General features: G+C 36.4%; 1 protein-coding gene across 4 annotated transcripts in view; it reads right to left on the bottom strand.

The window, feature by feature from the left end:
* Positions 1-20,086, bottom strand: part of OCLN (occludin) — a 51,499-nt gene extending 31,413 nt beyond the window's left edge. Inside the window, exons 1-4 of one of the 4 annotated variants that reach the window (XM_074282219.1) lie at positions 19,964-20,086; positions 10,419-10,535; positions 8,041-8,719; positions 6,169-6,330 (exon numbers count right to left, since the gene is read on the bottom strand). In XM_074282219.1, coding sequence (XP_074138320.1) covers positions 6,169-6,330; positions 8,041-8,719; positions 10,419-10,468 — 891 coding nt within the window. In that variant the 5' untranslated portion in view covers positions 10,469-10,535; positions 19,964-20,086. Of the gene's footprint in view, positions 1-6,168; positions 6,331-8,040; positions 8,720-10,418; positions 10,536-19,249; positions 19,382-19,636; positions 19,731-19,825 lie in introns of those variants that run through there. The other 3 variants (XM_074282216.1, XM_074282218.1, XM_074282217.1) reach the window with 3 other exon arrangements.
* Between the last annotated feature and the right edge of the window lie 638 nt (positions 20,087-20,724).

Genomic DNA, 20,724 nt, shown 5'->3' with positions numbered 1-20,724 from the left:
AAAGAACTGTTTTAAGGAGAATACTTGGTGAATCATCAAAGATCACATAAATAAGCAATTACACTTATTAAAGTAAAAAATTAATACTTTTTCCTTCACAAACATTCAAACACTTTGCTACATTTCATTCATTTCCAGTTAATGAATGTATTTCTCTATAGTTCCTGTTTCAAAACTTTTCAAATCTCCTCAAGGCCCCAAGTCCACCTCCACCTTACCAATACTACTCATTCTCTTTCTTTCTTTCTTTCTTTCTTTTTTTTTTTTTTTTGAGGCTGGGGTTAAGTGACTTGCGCAGGGTCACCACACAGCTAGGAAGTGTTAAGTGTCTGAGACCAGATTTGAACTCAGGTTCTCCTGAATTCAAGGCTGGTGCTCTATCCACTGCACTACCTAGCTGCCCCCTACTCATTCTCAAGATATAGTTTTGTCTTTCACTTTAGTAAAATACTGAACTTGACCCATGTTTTCACATAAAATTTCTCTCCCTCATCAACTTTAAAATCTCATATTCTCCCCCCATGATTTCAATGATCATTTCTATATATATATCTTCATTTTCAAGATTCTATAACATTTGTCCCTCTCTCACTTCCTAACTTCCTTCAAGATTCAGTGAAAGCACCACTTTTGGTAGGCAGTCTTCCCAGCTTCTAATGCCTTTCCTCTAAGGTTACCTACTTTTTAAACTATACTTAGAGTTATACTATATATATATATATATATATATATATATATATATATATATATATATATATATATATATATATATATATATATATATATATGGAGAGAGAGAGAGAGAGAGAGAGAGTTTTCTCTGATAGAACACAAGATCCTCAAGGACAGGAACTGTTCTAACTTTGTGTCCCCAGCACCTTGTCTAGTATCTTGCAGACAAAAAGTGTTTAGTAAATGTTTGCTGATTTACTGGTTCTACTCAAAACCAGTTGTCTTTAATTCTCAGATAATGAAATTGAAACTATATCCACTCATATGAAAAAGTGTTTCAAATCACTACTGATCAGAGAAATGCAAATTAAGACAACTCTGAGATACCACTACACACCTGTCAGATTGGCTAAGATGACAGGAACAAATAATGATGAATGTTGGAGGGGCTGTGGGAAAACTGGGACACTGATGCATTGTTGGTGGAGTTGTGAAAGAATTCGGCCATTCTGGAGAGCAATCTGGAATTATGCCCAAAAAGTTATCAAACTGTGCATATCCTTTGATCCTGCAGTGCTGCTATTGGGCTTATATCCCAAAGAAATACTAAAGAAGGGAAAGGGACTTGTATGTGCCAAAATGTTTGTAGCAGCTCTTTTTGTAGTGGCTAGAAACTGGAAGTTGAATGGATGTCCATCAACTGGAGAATGGTTGGGTAAATTATGGTATATGAAGGTTATGGAATATTATTGTTCTGTAAGAAACGACCAGCAGGAGGAATACAGAGAGGCTTGGAGAGACTTATATCAACTGATGCTGTGTGAAACGAGCAGAACTAGGGGATCATTATACACTTCAACAACAACACTGTATGAGGATGTATTCTGATGGAAGTGGATATCTTCAACATAAAGAAGATCCAACTCACTTCCAGCTGATCAATGATGGACAGAAACAACTACACCCAGAGAAGGAACACTGGGAAGTGAATGTAAATTGTTAGCACTACTGTCTATCTACCCAGGTTACTTATACCTTTGGAATCCAATACTTAACGTGCAACAAGAAAATTGGATTTACACACATATATTGTATCTAGGTTATACTGTAACACATGTAAAATGTATGGGATTGCCTGTCATCTAGGGGAGGGATAGACAGAGGGAGAGGAAAATCTGGAAAAATGAATACAAGGGATAATGTTATAAAAAAAAAATTACTCATGCATATATATTGTCAAAAAAATTTTATAATTATAAAATTAATTTAAAAAAACCAGTTGTCTTTAATTTTGCCTATTTTTATTTATATGATACTATCTTATCACATGCAGAGAACAATGGAGTCACCTTTGACTCTGCTTGCCCTAATTTTCATAGCCATTTAGTGATAATTTGGGTACACTCAGCCTCTGTAATACCTTTCCATTCCCTCAACTTTCCCTAAGGCAATTATTACTACCTGCCAGAACTATTTAAGAGAGTGCTAGACTGGAAGCAAGAAAAATCAAAGGTCACATCAAACCAGATAGTGTAATCTTTAACAACTCCCTTACACCTCTCTTGAAGCTCAGTGCCATCATTTGTAAGATAGGTAAATCACTATTAATAACCAACTGCTAGGGTTGTGAGACTCCAATGAGAAAATTTATGTAAAATATTTTGAAAATCTGAAGACACTATTTAAATGTCATTATTTATTTTTTCTATAGTGTCAGTATTCTTTTTCCTTTCCAATTACACTCTATACCTTACTGATAGCTTTCTCTTTTAAAAAAATAACTGCTTCTCATTTTCAAAGCACATGTAAAGATAGTTTTCAGCATTCATCCCTAAACCCCGAGTTCCAAACTTCTTCCCTACTTTTCCCCTCACTATCTCTCCCAGACAGTAACAATCTAATATATGTTAAACGTGTACAACTCTTCCACACATATCTCCACATCTACCATGTGGCATAAGAAAAATCAGACCAAACTAGGAAAAAAATTGAGAAAGCAAACAACAAAAAAAGGTGAAAGCAGTATGCTGTGAGCCACATCCAATCCCTAAGTCCTCCCCCACCCATGCAGATGGCTCTCTCCACAAGTGCACTGGAATTGGCCTGAATCATGACATTGTGGAAAAGAACCATGTCTATCATAGTTGATCACACAATCTTCTTGTTACTGTGTACAATGTTCTCTTGGTTCTACTCACTTCACCCAGCATCTGACTTACTCTTAAAGCAAAGGTCCCAAGTCACAATGATCACTTCTCCACACCTCAGCCACCAAAAAAGTGCCCATTTAAAGGGTCCCATGCCCAATGAATAATATTTAAATTCAAAATCCTTTATAATTTTATTCCAATTTGCTAATTTACCTTTATCTCCCCTTCATATGTTGTATGAGACAAAACATCTAATTCAAGTTCCTTAACTACAGTTTTCCATTTCCATATTTTTGCTTATTCTGTTCCTTTAGTTTAGAATAGTTTCCCCTCCTGGACTATTCATTAGTTTATTGTAATCAATGCTATCTTCTCCATCAGGCTTTCTTTGACTATTACCCTCAAAACTCTCATAGAATTTAAAAACTTTTTACTGCATTATACTCTGATATTAAAATCGTGTGTGTGTGTGTGTGTGTGTGTGTGTGTGTGTGTGTGTGTGTGTGTGTGTTATACACAAACTCTTTATCTGATGCTCATAACAATCCTTCTTTTAGGACAATTATCATCCCCAGTTCACAGATGAGAAAACAGATTTAAAAAAATTAAATGACTGGCTCAGCATTACACAGCCAGTAAATATCTGAAATGGAACCAAGTCATCTTGATTTCTAATTCAGTACACTATGTATCTATCTCTCTTGGGAACATAGGGATTTCTATCTTTTTTTTTTTTTAATAGTAATTACAAATAATATGACCAATAATATTACCAATATGACCAATTAAACTTATTTTACAATGATTTTAATTTAAATGAATAAATTTAAACATTTAAATTTTCCTAACATTTCAATAATTTTCTAAATTTCCAACACTGTAATCTGCCCATTCATTTGCATTCACCTTTTCCTCTTCTGCAACATATTAATGAATATTCTTATTTCATTAAGGTTTTCTTATAAATCTTTTTTATTTCTTAATATTCCTATACTTAATTTTAACTGCATTAAAGTATTTTATTAAATTAAAATACCACAATTTAAATATTCCTCCCATTTTGAACATTTAGTTTGCTTCCACATGTTTTCTTATTAAAGCTTTTTATTTTCAAAACATATGCATAGATAATTTTCAACATTGCAAAATCTTGTGTTCCACATTTTTTCCATCCCCATCCCTAGACGTCAAGTAATCCAATAGATGTTAAACATGTGCAATTCTTTTATACATATTTCCACAATTATCATGCTGTACAAGAAAAACTAGATCAAAAAGGAAAAAAATGAGAAAGAAAACAAAATTCAAGCAACCAACAACAAAAGTTAAAATACTACATAGCTCCTGACTTTCATTTTTAATGTTTAAAATGAGAATTATCAGCGTCTACACCACAAATCTATTGTTTGAAGACACTGCTTTGTAAAACTGAGTTTTAAGCTCCATACCAATTTATTTCCTGATAGTTAGGAACTCTGCAGCACACCTTAGCACATCCTCTGTAATAGCACATACAAATCTGTTAAAAGTAATCTATCATTTATATCTTACTTCTGCCATCTCTCACAGTGTTTATAAAAAGTGTTTATCTTAAACACTTATATTTGATTAAACCCTCATGACAGCAAAGCCAGGTGAAAGCACAAAGTTCACTGGGACTTCCATGCCGCTCATTTGGAACTTGTCTCCCATCCCTCCAGAAACCAACCACCAGTAAACAAATACAAGACACACCCAGAAACTCTCACAGAAACATTTACTTCATGGGCTCACAAGCTGCAGTTCACAATAGCTGGTCCTATTCCACTTATGGGTGGCCTAGCCTAGAGCTAAAGGTCCAAAGAAAACACTCCCTAGTATCTATAAACTAGTTTCTCTATAAAACATGATGACTTTTTATAACAGATAAGAAAATTGTAAGGTAGGAAAAAAACAACAAAGGATTTTCAAGTGCTTAACAGAGGGATGAAACTACAGTGCTCTAATAAAAGATAGATTATTTTTTTTTTTTAAGGGGATGTATGTGGAAGGTCAGCAGGGGAGAAAGAGTAAGGAAAAGGCCACACACAGGCAGGCTTTAGTCTTCCTTATTCATGCTGGACTACTAACTAGCAAAGTCTCCACTTAGGTTTCAGTCTCCCTTTACTTAAGCTCAACTTTCTAATTAAAGGCGGAAACAAGTCCCAGAATGGTAAAATAACTTCTTCAAAGTTATACAAAGAGTTAATAGGAGGGATGGACAAGACTCCTGACCTAGAATGTTCCCTCTTTCTAATGGATCATGTCATCTTCCTCAGCCCAGTTTCTAAGCTCCATTACTTTCCCCTTCATTAACTCTCTCAACTCTTGCCTCCTCAAAATACCGTTTTCCTGGGATTTACTAAGGTTCCACCTAGATCTTTACTCTTTGGGAATTACCCTTTAAACTTTCCTTCCTTTTTTACAAAACTGATCTACCCCAAAAGCCTAAAGATAGCAATCTTTTTTTTTTCCCCTGAGGCTGGGGTTAAGTGACTTGCTCAGGGTCACACAGCCAGGAAGTGTTAAGTGTCTGAGACTAGATTTGAACTCGGGTCCTCCTGAATTCAGGGCTGGTGTTCTATCCACTGAGCCACCTAGCTGCCCCAAGATAACAATCTTAACTAGTTATGATAAGAAACACTTCTATGTACTTATCTCAAGACATCTATTTTTTTAGCTTACTGATTTGAACATCTAAGCTGAAGTCTAAAGTGTCTAAAGGTGAAATATCCATCCATAAACAAATAAATAAAAATAAAATGTCATGAATCAAAAGAAATGTGGTGTTGGGGAAAAAGAATACTGTCAACACACATACTACAAGGTAGCACCACTGGTAAGACTAGCATTACTGTCTTTCCCTTCACCTAGAGGAAAATAACAAAGCCCTATCAAAATTCATCCTCTGAAATTTTTCCCCTCTCAAATCACAATCAAATACATTATAGCAGTACTTTTTACCCTGCTATGATTTTGTGTGAAATGTTCTATAAGCTGGCAAACATTTTTGCAAATAAAAGAGAAAAGAGAAAAAAATGAAGTTTTCTGCAATGCTCAGATAAATTGAATTTATTTTCTGTTTCATGTGGACGCTTTTTTCCTAATCATTTATAGCTATTTCTTTATAATAGGAAAAAGAGAATCTGGATTTGCATATCACAAGGCAGTTGCCACTGATACAAATAATTTATTTTTCAAATGATAAAAATTTACTTATGCTTATAAGATACACTGATCTGAATTTTGAGATCAAAAAATCAAATAGAATACCAAAGCCAATAAGGTCACCAAAGTGTAAAAAAGTGTTGATTTTCTTTACACTTACCCATTCCTCTACATTAGGAGGCTGCTCTTCATAGACACTTTTCTTGTCCCATAAAATATTGGATTTGTCATATCTCGCCATCTTACTTCGGGTTTTCACAGCAAAGAATATTATTAAAGCAAAAGCTGCAATGACTAGAAACCCCAGCACAATAGCAATGGCCTATAAAGAGTTTAAAAGAAAAAAAAAAAGTCAAACATTAACTGTTTTGCTGTTTGTGAATCTAAAATAAGCTATTTACTTAAATCCATCTTTATGTTCTAAGTCTCTAATTCATAATTACTAATTTGTGTTAATTTCATTTACATGCAATAATACATAGGACCTGCTTTACTAAATGCATAAAACTATGAGTAGCCTGGTCATTTGTAAATAATCAATTGCATATTTACTTCCAAAATTGATTTTCCCAGATAAAGTGTGCATCCCTCCTTTATAACTTTGCTTAATAAAGTCTTTCATCATAAATGACATAAAGGATCAGCCAATCTTTGAATGATCAAAAATTCTTCAACACTATAGAATCATTTGGTCTTACTACTTTAGTGATTATATTATTATATGAAGATTCAAATTTACAGAATAGGAAGAGCGAATCTACCTAACTTTTTTTAATGGTAGGACTTTTCAGTTCTCCCTAATGGGAAGAGAGTATTCAATTAGGATAATTAGATGAGTAACACATTGTTCCGATCAAAATTCAGCATCACAGAAAGGTGGCTTCTTACTGGGAAAGTACCAGCTCACTCCTCTAAGATGTAACCAATTGGTGTATTTTTCAGTGACTAAGTAGTTAGGTGGCACAATGGATAGAGTGCCAGGACTAGAGTCAGGAACTCTCATCTTCATGAGTTCAAATCTAGCCCCAGACACTTAACTAGTTGGATGACTCTAGGCAAGTTACTTAACTTTGTAAACCTCAGTTTTACTCATCTGGAAAATGAGCTGGAGAAAGAAATAGCAAACACTCCATTACCTTTGCCCCCCCCCCCCCCCCGCAAAAAAAAAACAACTAGGTTCACAGAGTCAGACATAACTGAAAAATGACCAAATGGATAAAGTGGCTATAATCAATATTTTTATAACATGTCTGATTTATAATATGATCAAAGATTTACCTAATTGAATCCCCTCTTTTTGCAACTGAGAAAACTGAAGGCTAGAAAGGTTGAATTTGCCTGCAGAGGTGGTTAAGCATCAAAGCCAGAATTCAAAGAGTCAGGGTTGTCTAGAGGAAAGGGAACTGCCCTCTAAAACATGAAAGCTTAGGTTCAAGACCTATCTATGACAAATACTAGGCATGTTACTTAAAATAGTCAGCACTCTAGCTTCCTCTCTAAAACCTTAAGTTAAAGAAAAGGTGTGCTGATTGGTCTTGGTAGTTTTCCTACCCTAAGAATTCATCTTATCATGAAAATCAAAGGTCCAGACCCTATCCTTTTCCATTCTACCATGTATCTGTCAAATAGAAGGGACTACAGATCTTATAAGTAGAGGGTTCAAGCATAAGAACCCTTGGCCAGAAGGAAGGAATATTGAGATGCTTCTAGGACATCCAATGCTCTGCAGTAGCAGAGCTATTCCTGTCTCTTAAGTAACAGGATTAAAACCCACACTTGGACAAACATTCTACTTTTGAAAACAATAGGCTTATACTGTAGAAAGCTTTACAGGTTCATATTCTCCCCCTTCCTTAAAACCCCAAATAAATAAAAGAGTGAACTATTTAAGTGAGAGGAAAGATAGGAAATTTCTAACTAAAAATAAAAATACTATACATCACCCCCAAATCATGCATGTTAATTTTGTTTGTTAATAATGAATGATTCATGCAGAAAAAATCCCCCACTATACCTTCATTTATATTCATACCTCTTGGGGATCCACCACACAGAAGTGATAGAGATATTGATCCACAAAGAGTCCACTTGTTGTAGGTGAATAATACTGATTGCAGAGAGCATATATCTGAGCTGCGTAGATTGACCCAGAAGCTTGTGCTGTTGGATTGACTCCCATTATGTAGACAATGGTAGCAATGAATACCATAATGCCTAGGATGGCACTCGTGATGATCACCACTAAGAAGTATGTTCTTGATCTGGATATTCCTGATCTGATAACACTGGTCACAAATATCACCAATGAAGCAATGAATGAAAATGCCGTCATAGCCAGTAAGAAGCCTTTTGCAGCCCTTGGGTCAGTATAAGTTCCTCCATAGCCATAGTTGTAGCCATATCCATAGGAACTACCGAAGCCTCCAAAGCCACTACTTCCTCCATAAGGGTAGCCTATACCACCTCCCAGAAAAGGGCTTCCATAGCCACTGTCCCAGGCAAGTGTGGAAGCCACACAGGCAAAGATGGCAATGCACATCACAACTATGATCACAGACAAAATCCTTATCACTCCTGGAGGGGAAGTCCACTTGTAGAAATGAAGTATTTCATCCTCTGGATAGTAAGAGTAGGCTGGCTGAGAAAGCATTGGTCGACCATGCATCTCTCCATTGTATAAGTCATTGCTGGGTGCATAATGAGATGGCTTGCTGCAATGATTTTTTAAAAAAAACTTTTTCAGTTAAAAGATTTATGGCAAGATCCCAGTTAAATCACACAGGATAAAAAGAGACTAAAAGGAATAACTACACAAAAATCCAGATCCAAAGCTATTAAAGGAAGATTTTTACTATGCTCTTCAAGAATATAAACTTGCCCAGAAACAATTTGCAGTTTGCAAAATATCAAAGAATAAACAAATTTCTAATGTTCAGAAAAAAACAGGTATTTTTATATCTGTATAACCCAGTTGATTAGCACATGATCCTATGGAATTCTATATATTATCATATCTCAAATTTTTATAGCATCTTGTCTTTATAAAAAATTCAGTATAATTAATTATGTTATATATTCTTCTAAATAGCCTTATCTGCACTGGTCATACATTAGAAGTCCATATTACCCCAAAGGAAAAAAAGGACATATATTTTTTTTAGATGTAGGGTTTTTTGCAGCTCTTTTTGTGGTGGCAAAGAACTGAAAACTAAAGGATGCCAGTCAACTGAGGAATGATTAAGCAATTATAGTATATAATTACAGTGGAATAGTATTTTGGTGTAAGAAATGGTTTAAGAGAATGGTTTTACAGAAACCTGGGAAGACTTGTAAAAAGTGATTCAGAATGAAATGAACAGAACTAGCAGAACAATTTATACAATATCAACATTGTAAAGCCAAATAACCTTGAAAACTTAAGAAATGATAGATGCACTTACTAACCATGATTTTGCAAGACCCATGAAGAAATACACATTACATATCCTGAAAGACAGGTGACATATTTGAGGTGTTGATTTACATATATAATTTTTGGAAACAGCCAATGAAGAAGTCTGTTTCACTTGACTATGCATATTTGCTACAAGGGGTTTGTTTTTCTTTTTCCAGTAAGGGAGTAGGAGAAGAGGAAATGAATTTTTAATTCTTTTTTTTCCAAATTTCCATTTTAAAAATAAGAAAACTGAGGCTCACTATGGTCATAGAGCTATTAAATGGTAAAGCCAGAATTAGAACTCAAGTCTCAAGACAAGTTTAAAACCCATTACTACCCTCAATCAAGTTTAATTTTCAAACAAATCAGTTTGGATAGTAGCCTTTCCAAAGCCTGTACTCCTAAATCCACAACTATGTCTATCATAAACAAATGCCAGTAGTTAAATAAGTAAGGAGAATCTGGAGAAAATGTGTAGCCAAAGTCACCTCACATCTCTGGACCTGTCAGTTTCTGTAAAATGAGGGGCTTAGTCTAGATGATCAGAGATGCCTCTTCCAATTCTAAATCCAAATGCTATGACCTTTCCATGAATCAACCCAAATGAAAAACAAAACTAGCAGAAGCAAGGAAACCTTAGAAAAACTCATACATGTTAAATGGTCAGTACAAATCACCAATTATCTACTCTCTGAAATAATTTAAGCATTATAAGTCCTGTTGTCATTCCAGTTTACATTATGAAAATTATGTAACAGTTCAATCTGACTAAATGAATAATGACACAAACACAATTAAGGAAATTCATATCAACCTTTAAATAGAAAAATTAATAAAAATATTACATTGTGCCAATTGCCAAAAATCTAAGTGCAAGAGCCATACTCTATTGAAAAACTATTGTTAAATAGGTAACTACATATTCTCACTACCAGTGGAGAACTAAATATTAGGAAAAATATCAGGATATTTACAATTCATCTGGCCTGTATGGAGGAGGACTTTCAAATGGTCGAGATGACATAGTTGATATCAATGGTCTTGGTTTATTTCAAAATGAATTCCTCTTAGCTTCCTCCAAAACAAACAACCTGGGAAGAAAAATAAAGATTGAGTGAGTAAACAAACAACTTTTAAGAAATTGGATTGTCTTTGGTTTACCCTATTGTTAATACTAAAAGCTTAGCTACATATCCAATCTCTAAAACTAAGAACTAAATCAATATTTTAGATCTAAGTTTCTCAAAAATGGAATTTATCACTTCCTTTCCTCAACCACTATCAAAGATACAAATGGCAAATTCTAAACGAGCTACTTTACCTCACGTCTTGCAAATGATTTCACATTAATAACGAAAACAAAAACAGTACAGCTTTATACCTCACTTCCCCAGAAACATCCCAGAGATTAGATTATCATTTTCTATTTAGCAAAAGGGTGGGACCTTGAATCCATCAATAAGCATGCTATAGGCCAGGCCCAGTGAATTCAAAAAATCCCACATCTCTTATCCTCAAGTAACTAACTTACAGTTTAACATAACTATAAGCATTGTTTTGAAAAATAAACAAGAAAATTCAATAAAACTTTTATTTTTTTACTTTATTTTTAAATTAATTTTATAATTATAACTTTTTTTTTTTGACAGTACATATGCATTGGTATTTTTTCTTACAACATTATCCCTTGCACTCACTTCTGTTCCGAATTTTACCCTCCTTTCCTCCACCCTTTTTCCTAGATAGCAGGCAGTCCCATACATGTTAAATATGTTAGTCAATAAAATTTTTAAAGCTTCCAATAGATTAAATGCAGTTTTATGCATATATTTTTCTTCAAATCCATTTGTTTGAAAAACTATATACTCCTTTAAAAAGTGCTTTACTTAATCCTAAAAATCTCTATAGCATAAATCCTCAGTAAAACGAATTTTCTTCTAAGCAAATGAAAGTGTCTGATTTTAAAAAAAGGACAATTAAATCTTTCTCCATAAACCTGAGGAATTTATCACAAATATACACAGGTAGCATTCATGGGCAATGTATAAAAAGAGAGTATATGTACAAATAATAAAAGGAATATTTAATTATCATTAAAGTATAGAATGTGACCTAATCAAGTGCTAAGGTCACTAGGTCTCCTACCCATAAAAGGACTTCAATTCCACTTTCAAAGATTAACTCAACATATGAAAGAGGAACAGACAATACAGTATGGAATTCCAGAATACTTAAAGAACATCTCGTCTAACCCCAACCTAAGAAGTCCTTTCTATAACATCCCAAAAGAGTAGTCTTTTCTTGAAGATCCCAATTCTGTATAACCAAGAACCAGAAACAATTTCAGTCCAGTCAATGTTCAATAAACCCAACAATCCAAATCACTGAGAGAATGACACAATACCAGACTTCTTCAAATAAAAACTGATAGGAAAATGAGAAAGCAGTACATAATTAAGTATTTAAATGGTATGATACAGATTCTAGGATTTTTGAAGTCACAAAATATGTAAATGAAGTTTAGAGTCACCAAAGAAAGCTTCTTGAAAGAAACAGAACTATGGCTTGGTCTAAAAAATTGGGGATTTAGCAAAATCTCAAGATGAGAGAAGATTCCGGACAGGATAAACAGGAAGTATGATTTGTTTGTGAAGCAATGAGAGACTAATCTGAAAGAGGCAAAGATACATACTGGGAATAGTAAGAAGTTAAGTTTGGACAGAGAAGGAGAACTAAGGAAGTCAAATATGATGCAATAAGAAATAAAGAAACACAAAAGGTTTTTATGCAAGGGAAGGGCATGAAGAAAGTAGTGATTAAGGAAGATTAGCATGACACGATATGACGAAATCATTGAAATTAGGATAGAAAGAGCCTAGATTCAGGGTTAAGAAGGTCAAGTATTAAAAGATCCTAGGTACAAGGAGAACAAAGTACTAGCAATGGGAAGATGTACCTACCAGAAACTTTTTTGGGAAAACAATTGAGGGCCAGCTAGGTGACAGTGGATAGAGCACCAGCCTTGAATTCAGGAGTACCTGAGTTCAAATCTGGTCTCAGACACTTAACACTTCCTAGCTGTGTGACCCTGGGCAAGTCACTTAACCCCAGCCACAGGGGGGGGGGAAATTGATAAAATTTGGTACTTAGATGGACACAAAGGATGAAAAGTTCATTTATTTGTTTTGCAAAGCAAATGGAGTTAAGTTTAAATCAAGGATGACAATGAGGAACAAGGAACTGGGAGAATGCTAGAGTCATGGAGAGAACCCAAATGACCAGAAGGAAAAAAATTAGCTTAGTTGGAGGGAAACAAGTTTAATTTTAAACAATGAATTAAAATGAGAGCCAAGGGATTCAAGTGAAAATGTCAAAAGCAGGTGAGTACAAGAATTCAGGAACATTTTAGTAGCAATAGATATGAAAACTAAACATGAAAATAAACTGTCTTGTAGAAAAAGTATAAAAAGAACAAAGCTGGGAAAGTGGAGAAAGAAGAACCAGTTTAGGAGACAAAAGAATAGATAAGAGCAGAATTTTTTAAAATGTAGTTACAGAAATGAGAATTGAATACAAGTAAATTAGTCACAATGCTAGCCTTTTCAATGACTCCAAATATCAGGTCACCAAAAATGGTGGAACTATCACTGGTCTTTAAATTTTCAGAATCATTCATCCAAAAAAAAATCATTAATTGCTGCTGCTCTATCTTATATCTTGACCAAAAAGATCAGAGCCAAGACAAATATGTTGACCTCTGACTTGTGGAAGTAGTACTTTCAATGCCTCTATTACCACCATTGAAAATAAAATTGAGATCAAAATCACAGTTGAGGCTACCCATTTGGATGGGGATTCCTTTGACAACCACAATGTCAACCATTTCATTGATGAATTAAAGCCGGAGCATCTGAAATCAATGACAACAAGAGGGCTCTGGGAACTTGCAATGTATATCCTTTCTTCCCTTAGATTGACCCTCTCTATAAAGGTAACAACTTCTATATTCTTATCACGTGTGCCTATTTTGAGGAACTAAATCCTTCCATGGCACATTAGAAAAAGCTCTAAAGAATGCCTAGGCAGATTAAGTCATAGATCTATGACATCATCTTTAGTGGATAGTTATATTCATACCCCCAGGATTTAGAAACTTCTATAAAACATCTTCAATGGCAAATGAGAATATCCCTCCTGAAGAGACTATTGTTTACAAGGCAGCTATCCAGAACTTCTTGTAGTTGGATGTCACTCTTCTTAGTTTTGAAACAGCTGGCAGAAACTGAATACCACCATCCTGGGGTGTTCTAGTAAATGATTAACAACTAGCTCTTCGTGGAAAAAAAAAAGAATATGCTCACAACATATTTCTAAGCATGAACTGCATATTAACATTTTCTTGAGGACATTCTTAAATTCAGGAGATGAACAAAACAATGAGTCAAGCCATAATCAGTAGTATTTATTGCTTTAATAATTGGTACTGAAATGCAGTACAGCCCAGCCATCAATCCAAAGTGGATACAGATTTTTATACCAGCCAGCCTGGTGTGCTTATTCAGAGAACAAGTACCAAGGATACAACCTACAGTGAATTTGGGCTCACAAAAATTTCCCTGCCCTCAGGGGTGTTTCTCAGATTGAAATAATCAATGGCACCTTCCAAGTATCACCAAAGATAAGAGCATTATCCATGACAAAGACATCATCTGACCAAAGAGTATTTATAGTCAAGAAAGTTGAGGAATACAAAGGTGAAGGGGAAAAGTAGAGAAACAGAGCAGATGGTATAAAAAGTGAACTTGAGGGGTTTTTGTTGGTTGTTGGTTTTTTTTTTTTTTTGATCCTAAACGTAAGAGAGTCACTGGTGTTTTCTGAATAGAGAGAATTGCTTATGTTTTCAATATGAAGGAAGAATCTGAACAGCAATAGGGTAAAATCAGAAAATGTCTTCAATCATATCATAACTAAGTTATACCAGAATTCAGAGAGCATTCCAGGAGAAGAGGCATGCTTGGCAGACACTCAAAATGGTTTTGTTGTTGCTATGTGAAGTTGTGCCTGATTCTTCGTGACCCCATTTAGGGTTTTCTTGACAAAAATACTGGAGTAATTTGCTATTTCCTTTTCCAGCTCATTTTTCAGATGAGGAAACTGAGGCAAACAGGTTACATGATTTGCCCAGGGTCACACAGCTTGTGTCTGAGGCTAGATTTGAACTCATATCTTCCTCTCCAGGCCCGGAACACTATGCACTATGGTACCACTTAGCTACCCCAACTGCTCAGGTAAAGAGTAGTCTATATATCCACTTCCTCGATCTGCCACTGAAGAGGCTGACTAAATGAACCAGAAGAGACAGCATTTCAAGCAACTTTTTAAAAACAGAAAAACTCAAATCTATACACAAGACCATTGTACTTTATCAGTATTATAGATAGGTAGAAATGCAAATCTTTCCTGAAGAATAAAAAATGATTTAAAGTGAATACCACTTAAAAAAGAAGAAAACAGGTGGAGTTGAAAGATGTGATATTCCGTCATAGGAATAGCAAGGAGGCCAGTGCCACTGGTTCAAATAGTTTTTAATTGTTTTGTTTTGTATTTTTTTTGCTGAGGCCACTGGGGTTAAGTGATTACCCATGAACCAGAGTAAAGAATTAAGAATCGTGAAAAGAAAACAAGGAAACAAAGTGGTAAAAGGGTTTTAAAAGTGAAACTGAATTGGAGAATGGCTGAATAAGTTATGATATATAAATGTAATGGAATATTATTGTTCTATGAGAAATGATGAACAGACTCATTTCAGAAAAGCTTGGCTTTCAAGAACTGATGGCCAAGCAAAGTGAGTAGAACCAAGAGAACAGCAACAACATGATTATGTGATCATCAACTCTAATGGATTTAACTCTTCAGCAATAAGGTAATTCAAGGCAATTTCAATAGTCTTGTAATAGAAAGAGCCATCAGCATCCAGAGAAAACTATGGACACTGAATGTGGATCAAAGCATAATATTTTCACTTTGGTGGTAGTGGTGGTGGTGATGGTTTGCTTTTATTTTTTTTTTCCCTTTTGATCTGATTTTTTCTTAGAATCATGACAAATATGGAAACATGATTAGAAAAATCATATATGCTTTACCAATAGTAGATTGCTTGTTATCTAAGGGACAAGGTAAGGATGGAGGAAAGGAGAAAAATTTGGAACAAAAGATATGAATGGTGAAAAATATCTTTGCATGTATTTTGGAAATAAGCTTTTATTTTTTAAAATAAAAAAAATTAAGATGTTGAAAACTATCTCTGCATGTTATTTGGAAAAATAAAAAGCTATTATAAAAAAAACCCTTTTTTTAAAAGATGAAACTGAGGATTTGGGAAGTTTTTTAATCCTAAAAGTAAAGGAGAGTGATAGGAATTTATTGAATAGGGAGAAAAGATTGACATGGTCAAACACATGGGTATTAAGAGCTCTTTAACAGCTTACTGAAAGAGATAAGAAAAAGTATTTGGCTAACCTTTATGATTTCAAGTCACCTGGTCCAAACGAACTACATTCTTGCTTCTGAAACAGCTTACCTACAATGACAGCTGAATCACTGCCAGAGAAAACTCGAAGAAAAAGGAGAGACATCACAGGACTAGAGAAGCCCACATGTGCTTCTTTAAATTGAAGTTAATTAATTTTATTTTAATTCCTAACAAAATTGTAGAACATATTATTAGAGAATTGGTTAGTTATCATCTAGAAGAGGAAGCAGTGATCATTAAAAGTCTATGTTGCTTTTACTCACATCTCATGCTGGATCAACATTTTTTGATACTGTTGCTAAACTGGTAGATCTTGACATGCTTTTGAGAGAATTTAGGTTCTAGATTTCAGCAAAGCTTTTAATAAACTACATTACAATAAAGCTTATGGAAAACTGGAAAGATTCAGGCTACAGAAGTACAATTAGATGGAATTGGTTGAAGAGCTGGATCAAAGAGTAGTAAAAGTAATGGTTTATTACATCTCCAGTAGACTGTCAAGTATCAATGCCTGATTCTTATATTTAATATTTCTATCAATGGTTTGAATACAATTTGATAAATAAACTTGCTGAATTTATAGATGACACAAAACTAAGAGAGATGGCTAAAAAAAAAAAAGTCAGGCTAGAAGAGTGGGCTGAATTTAAGATATTTACTCAGATACAAAGGAATTAGTTAATGATTTATTTATTTAAGAAAAAAAAGATTCCTGCTTGAAAGAATTCTTTTCTGTTTTACCCTGTGGGATCACTTCTGTTCCTCTCTCTTTCCCAACTCAAAGTCTTGTTACTTTAACTTCACACTGATGCCAAAATCCAATTAATTGTCCAATATTGTTTCAACCATTTCATGCCTAATTTTTATCTTCCTAGTTCAGACCCTCATCATCTTCCCACCCAGAATATAGAAATTGCTTTCTCTTCACTCCAATTAATTTTTCATTCAGTTGCCAAAATGACTTTCCTACAGTATAAGTCTCTGGCACTCAGATACTGCCCCCTATCCTTAGCTCTAAAATCAATTATAAAGTCCGAAGGCATTTAAAGATCTTCCCTTCTTGACCCATTCTCTATTTCTAATCTTCTTAGACTTCCCTCTCTTCCATATTCTCTACAATCCAGCCACAATGACTGACTAGCTGTTCCCAGAGAGGACACACCTATCTCCCTCCCATTTCTACCTTTACACAGAATATCTGCCAGGTCTGGAATGTTCTCCTTATTCACTTCCATCTCTTGGTTTTTCAGACTTAGTAAAATTGTCACCTTTTGCAGAATGCCTTTTCTGTTGTGGCAACCATTCCTCCTCCTCTGAGATTATCTTTTATATCACATCAATATATTGATCCATCTCTTAAAAGTCATTTGCATTTGTCTCTCCAATAGCAATTGTGAGTTCCTAGAGAACAGCAACTGTTTTTGTCTTTCTTTGTATCCCAAAGTTCCTGACATATAGTGGGTGCTCAATAAATGCTTGTTGAGTGATCAATAAGGGGGTTTCTTGATTCGGCCATAAACCATGGTACTTAGGGGCTGGAGGTTGTTTCTTTTATCTAGTGCTTTTTAAATGGTAATTTAAATCTTCGGTTAAATTACAATGAAAACATACCATAGGGTCTTTGTGTGCATATTTAACATGCACTACTAAATACTACTACTAAACATTGGCTACACCTTTAAATTTTAAAAAATGCATGTGAATATGCTGAAAAATTAACAGATTTTGTAGCAGATTGTTAATAACTCATTATTAAATTTAGGTTTTATAAGCTATACATTTGGGGCCTTAAGTTTCTGCCAATGCAGATATTTCTATGTCATTTTGATTTTGATTTATAAGAATTCTCTCTATCATACTTATGAGTATCTCGGATTTACAGATTTGTTGTAGAGATAGACTTCTCAATCTTGAGAAACTTAGTGCTCCCAAAATGTTGGGCAAAACGTCTTTCCGATTTCCCCCCTGCTAAGTGTCTTCCCTTGATTACCAACTTAGCCAGCTATTTACCTAATATATACACTAGTTTGCATGTTCTCTTTTAAAAATATGAACTTCCAGGGAGTAGGTACAATGCCGCTGCTTTTCTTTGTATACCATAACTTGGCACAGTGCCCAACAGATGGTAAACAATAAATGCTAGAAGACAGTCGGGAGGGGGAAGGGTAACCCCCCTCCCCCATCACATTAACAGAGAAGTACTTGAGTTTTCCAAGACTTTCAAACATCATGCCTTAAGGGGTAAGAGAACCCATGAGCCAAGAAAATATCTTTTCTGTCCTCATTCAATTCTGCATGAACATTTACCTAGAAAAGACCATTTAACAGAGAATAGAAGGATTACTATGTGAGTGAAGAAGCCATTTTAGTTAGAACTTAGCCCCTCAACCCATTTCTCCAAACTTCTCTGAAAACAGATAATATCGGATGTTTGGCTTGGGGTCCTGACTTAGAAGTCATGTAAAAAAAAAAAAAAACCAACCTCTCAGCAAATCCAACCAACCTACCTATAAAAACTGGCCAAAATAGAGACATTTCTAATACTAGTCCTTCCATGTGTTTTCAGAACTCTAACTCTAGTCACACAGAGAAACATAATCCTAACCCTACTTTGTACAAATAGAGAAAAGAAAGGGTAACAGTCTAATATAAAATCATCTTGCTAATCAGTGACGGTCACATCCATATTATGTCCCCTCTACACTCTCCAAGCAATCGGACCTTTATTAAGCATTTTCTGTAAGTCAGGTGCTGAGGACACAAAATCTACACTCTCAAAACGAAGCAGTATCTACACACGTTATTAACTAGCTATGTAAACATAAATTAAATCTCCTTTCGCACAAGTAAAACCAAACTATAATCACAGTTATACTCGGCCGCGCCGCCACCTCCACTACTACGCTTCCCCAAGACAAAAAACCAGACCAAACGTCTAAGACCTCATTCAGGCTCTCCACACCTCTCCCGGTCTCCTTTCCACAGGTTTCGTCTGAACACCAACCAGAAGGGCTGCAAAGAGAACGGGACGCCCCCCAATTCAACCCTGCTCCCCATTAGTCCCACACGGCACCGTGGGCACCGCGGCCCCGAGCGAGCGCAGCTCGAATTTCCTGAGAAGACTCCCAAACTAGACTTACTGTGACAAGAAAACCATAACAATCACCCAGGAAAAATGAAAAGTTTTTGCTGAAAGACTGGGAGTGGCTTTAAATATTTCAGCTGAAGAGAGCAGGCAGCAGGTTTTACACACTAACGAAAACTCACACTCACCCAAAGCGCCCTCGGATCACCACAGAGGTCCAAGTGGGTTGTAGGTGGAGTCGGGTAAGGGGGCTCCAGATCCCGATCCCCTCCTCTCGACTTCCCAGAGTCCCTCCGCCGCTTTCCTTTTCAAGCCCCAACCTCTTCAAGCAACCCAATACCCGCTCCTCCGGAGTTTTAGTCTAGTACTGAAACTAGGCGCCCAAGGCACCCCCCCACACACACACACATACTCCTTTCTTCAGCCGACCGAGCTCCCCAGGGGAAGCAGGTTTAGTCCCTCCAGCCTCCCAGAAGGAGAAGCGCACGGAAGACCCTTCCCACCCCCACTCACTGTCCCCGCGCCGGGCGTACTAGGGGCGCACTAGGAGAGCATGTTCACTTGCCCCAGCGCACCTGACTCTGGCTGTCCCCGGCTCCTCCGCGAGAGCAGGCGGCGGGAGAATGGATTTCTCCTGGCCACCGCCTCCTTCTTCCCACTCCCCACAACCTAGCCCCCGGGCATGCGCAGCACCAGTTCCTAAACTGGGGTTCCCCCAGGGCAGTAGCCCAGCCAGCCCCTTCCCAGCAAAGCGCCGTTCCTACCTGTGACCTTCCACACGCGCGCTGGAGCCTCCGGAGAGCTCCGCTGCTAATTTTGCAAAGGGAAGAAGGAAGGGAAGGGAAAGGGGAGGGGGCGAGAAGGAGCAGGTGTGGCGCCGCCGCCTCCAGTGACCCATTCACCTGAAACTCGAGGGAGGGGGGAGGAGGAGAAGAAGGAGGCGGGCGGAGACAGACTGGTAGCTCTCTCTGCACATCAATTCCGCGAGCTTAAAGAGACAGGATTTCGTTTCGCCGGGCTGAGTGAATACCCTCGGGCTTTGCGCGCTTTGATTAGGTTCTGAGCTGAGGAAGCTCCTTACCTAAAGGCGAAGTCGTGTGCTCCAGTAAGGGTCTGGATGAGTTGCGTAATCGCCCCAAAGCCCTAGTTTTCTGGAAGGGTGTGAGCCTCCAAAACCCTCCCAGGTCAAATTTGGTATGCGCTTTAGTAGGAAAAGAGTTGCTCTCCCAAGGCATTTTCGAAGTGTGATCCGAGAATTGTTGGCAAACTGAAGGCCCAACTGTGTGAAAGTGACGCACGGAATGGTAGAAGAATCTTGAAAGGCGATTATTATTCTTAAAAATAAGGACACAGTCGTTGTGAAAAGTATCACTTTTCTGACACTTTCTGTGCGACTTTAGGCAAGTCACTTGATTTATTTGTAACCCAGTTTAACAATCTGTAAACCGAGGGGATTAAATTAAATTTTCTCAGGTTTTCTTTTCTGAATCTAAAAGCTTGTAGTGATTGGCTATACCGTCTACTGAATTGAAGATGGAGGTTTGTAGGTACTCGGAACGTGGGAAATTTTAGAAAAGAGCGGTGGTAGACTATTGCTAATGCAAACAGTGAAATAAGTACCATGGATGCACCTCCTTCCATCTCCCCAGTTTTTGTGGATAAC

This window comes from Sminthopsis crassicaudata, chromosome 1, assembly GCF_048593235.1.
Source record: "Sminthopsis crassicaudata isolate SCR6 chromosome 1, ASM4859323v1, whole genome shotgun sequence".
Lineage (NCBI taxonomy): Eukaryota > Metazoa > Chordata > Mammalia > Dasyuromorphia > Dasyuridae > Sminthopsis > Sminthopsis crassicaudata.
Note: the sequence above shows the minus strand (reverse complement) of the source record. Positions and strands in the feature narration are given on the sequence as shown.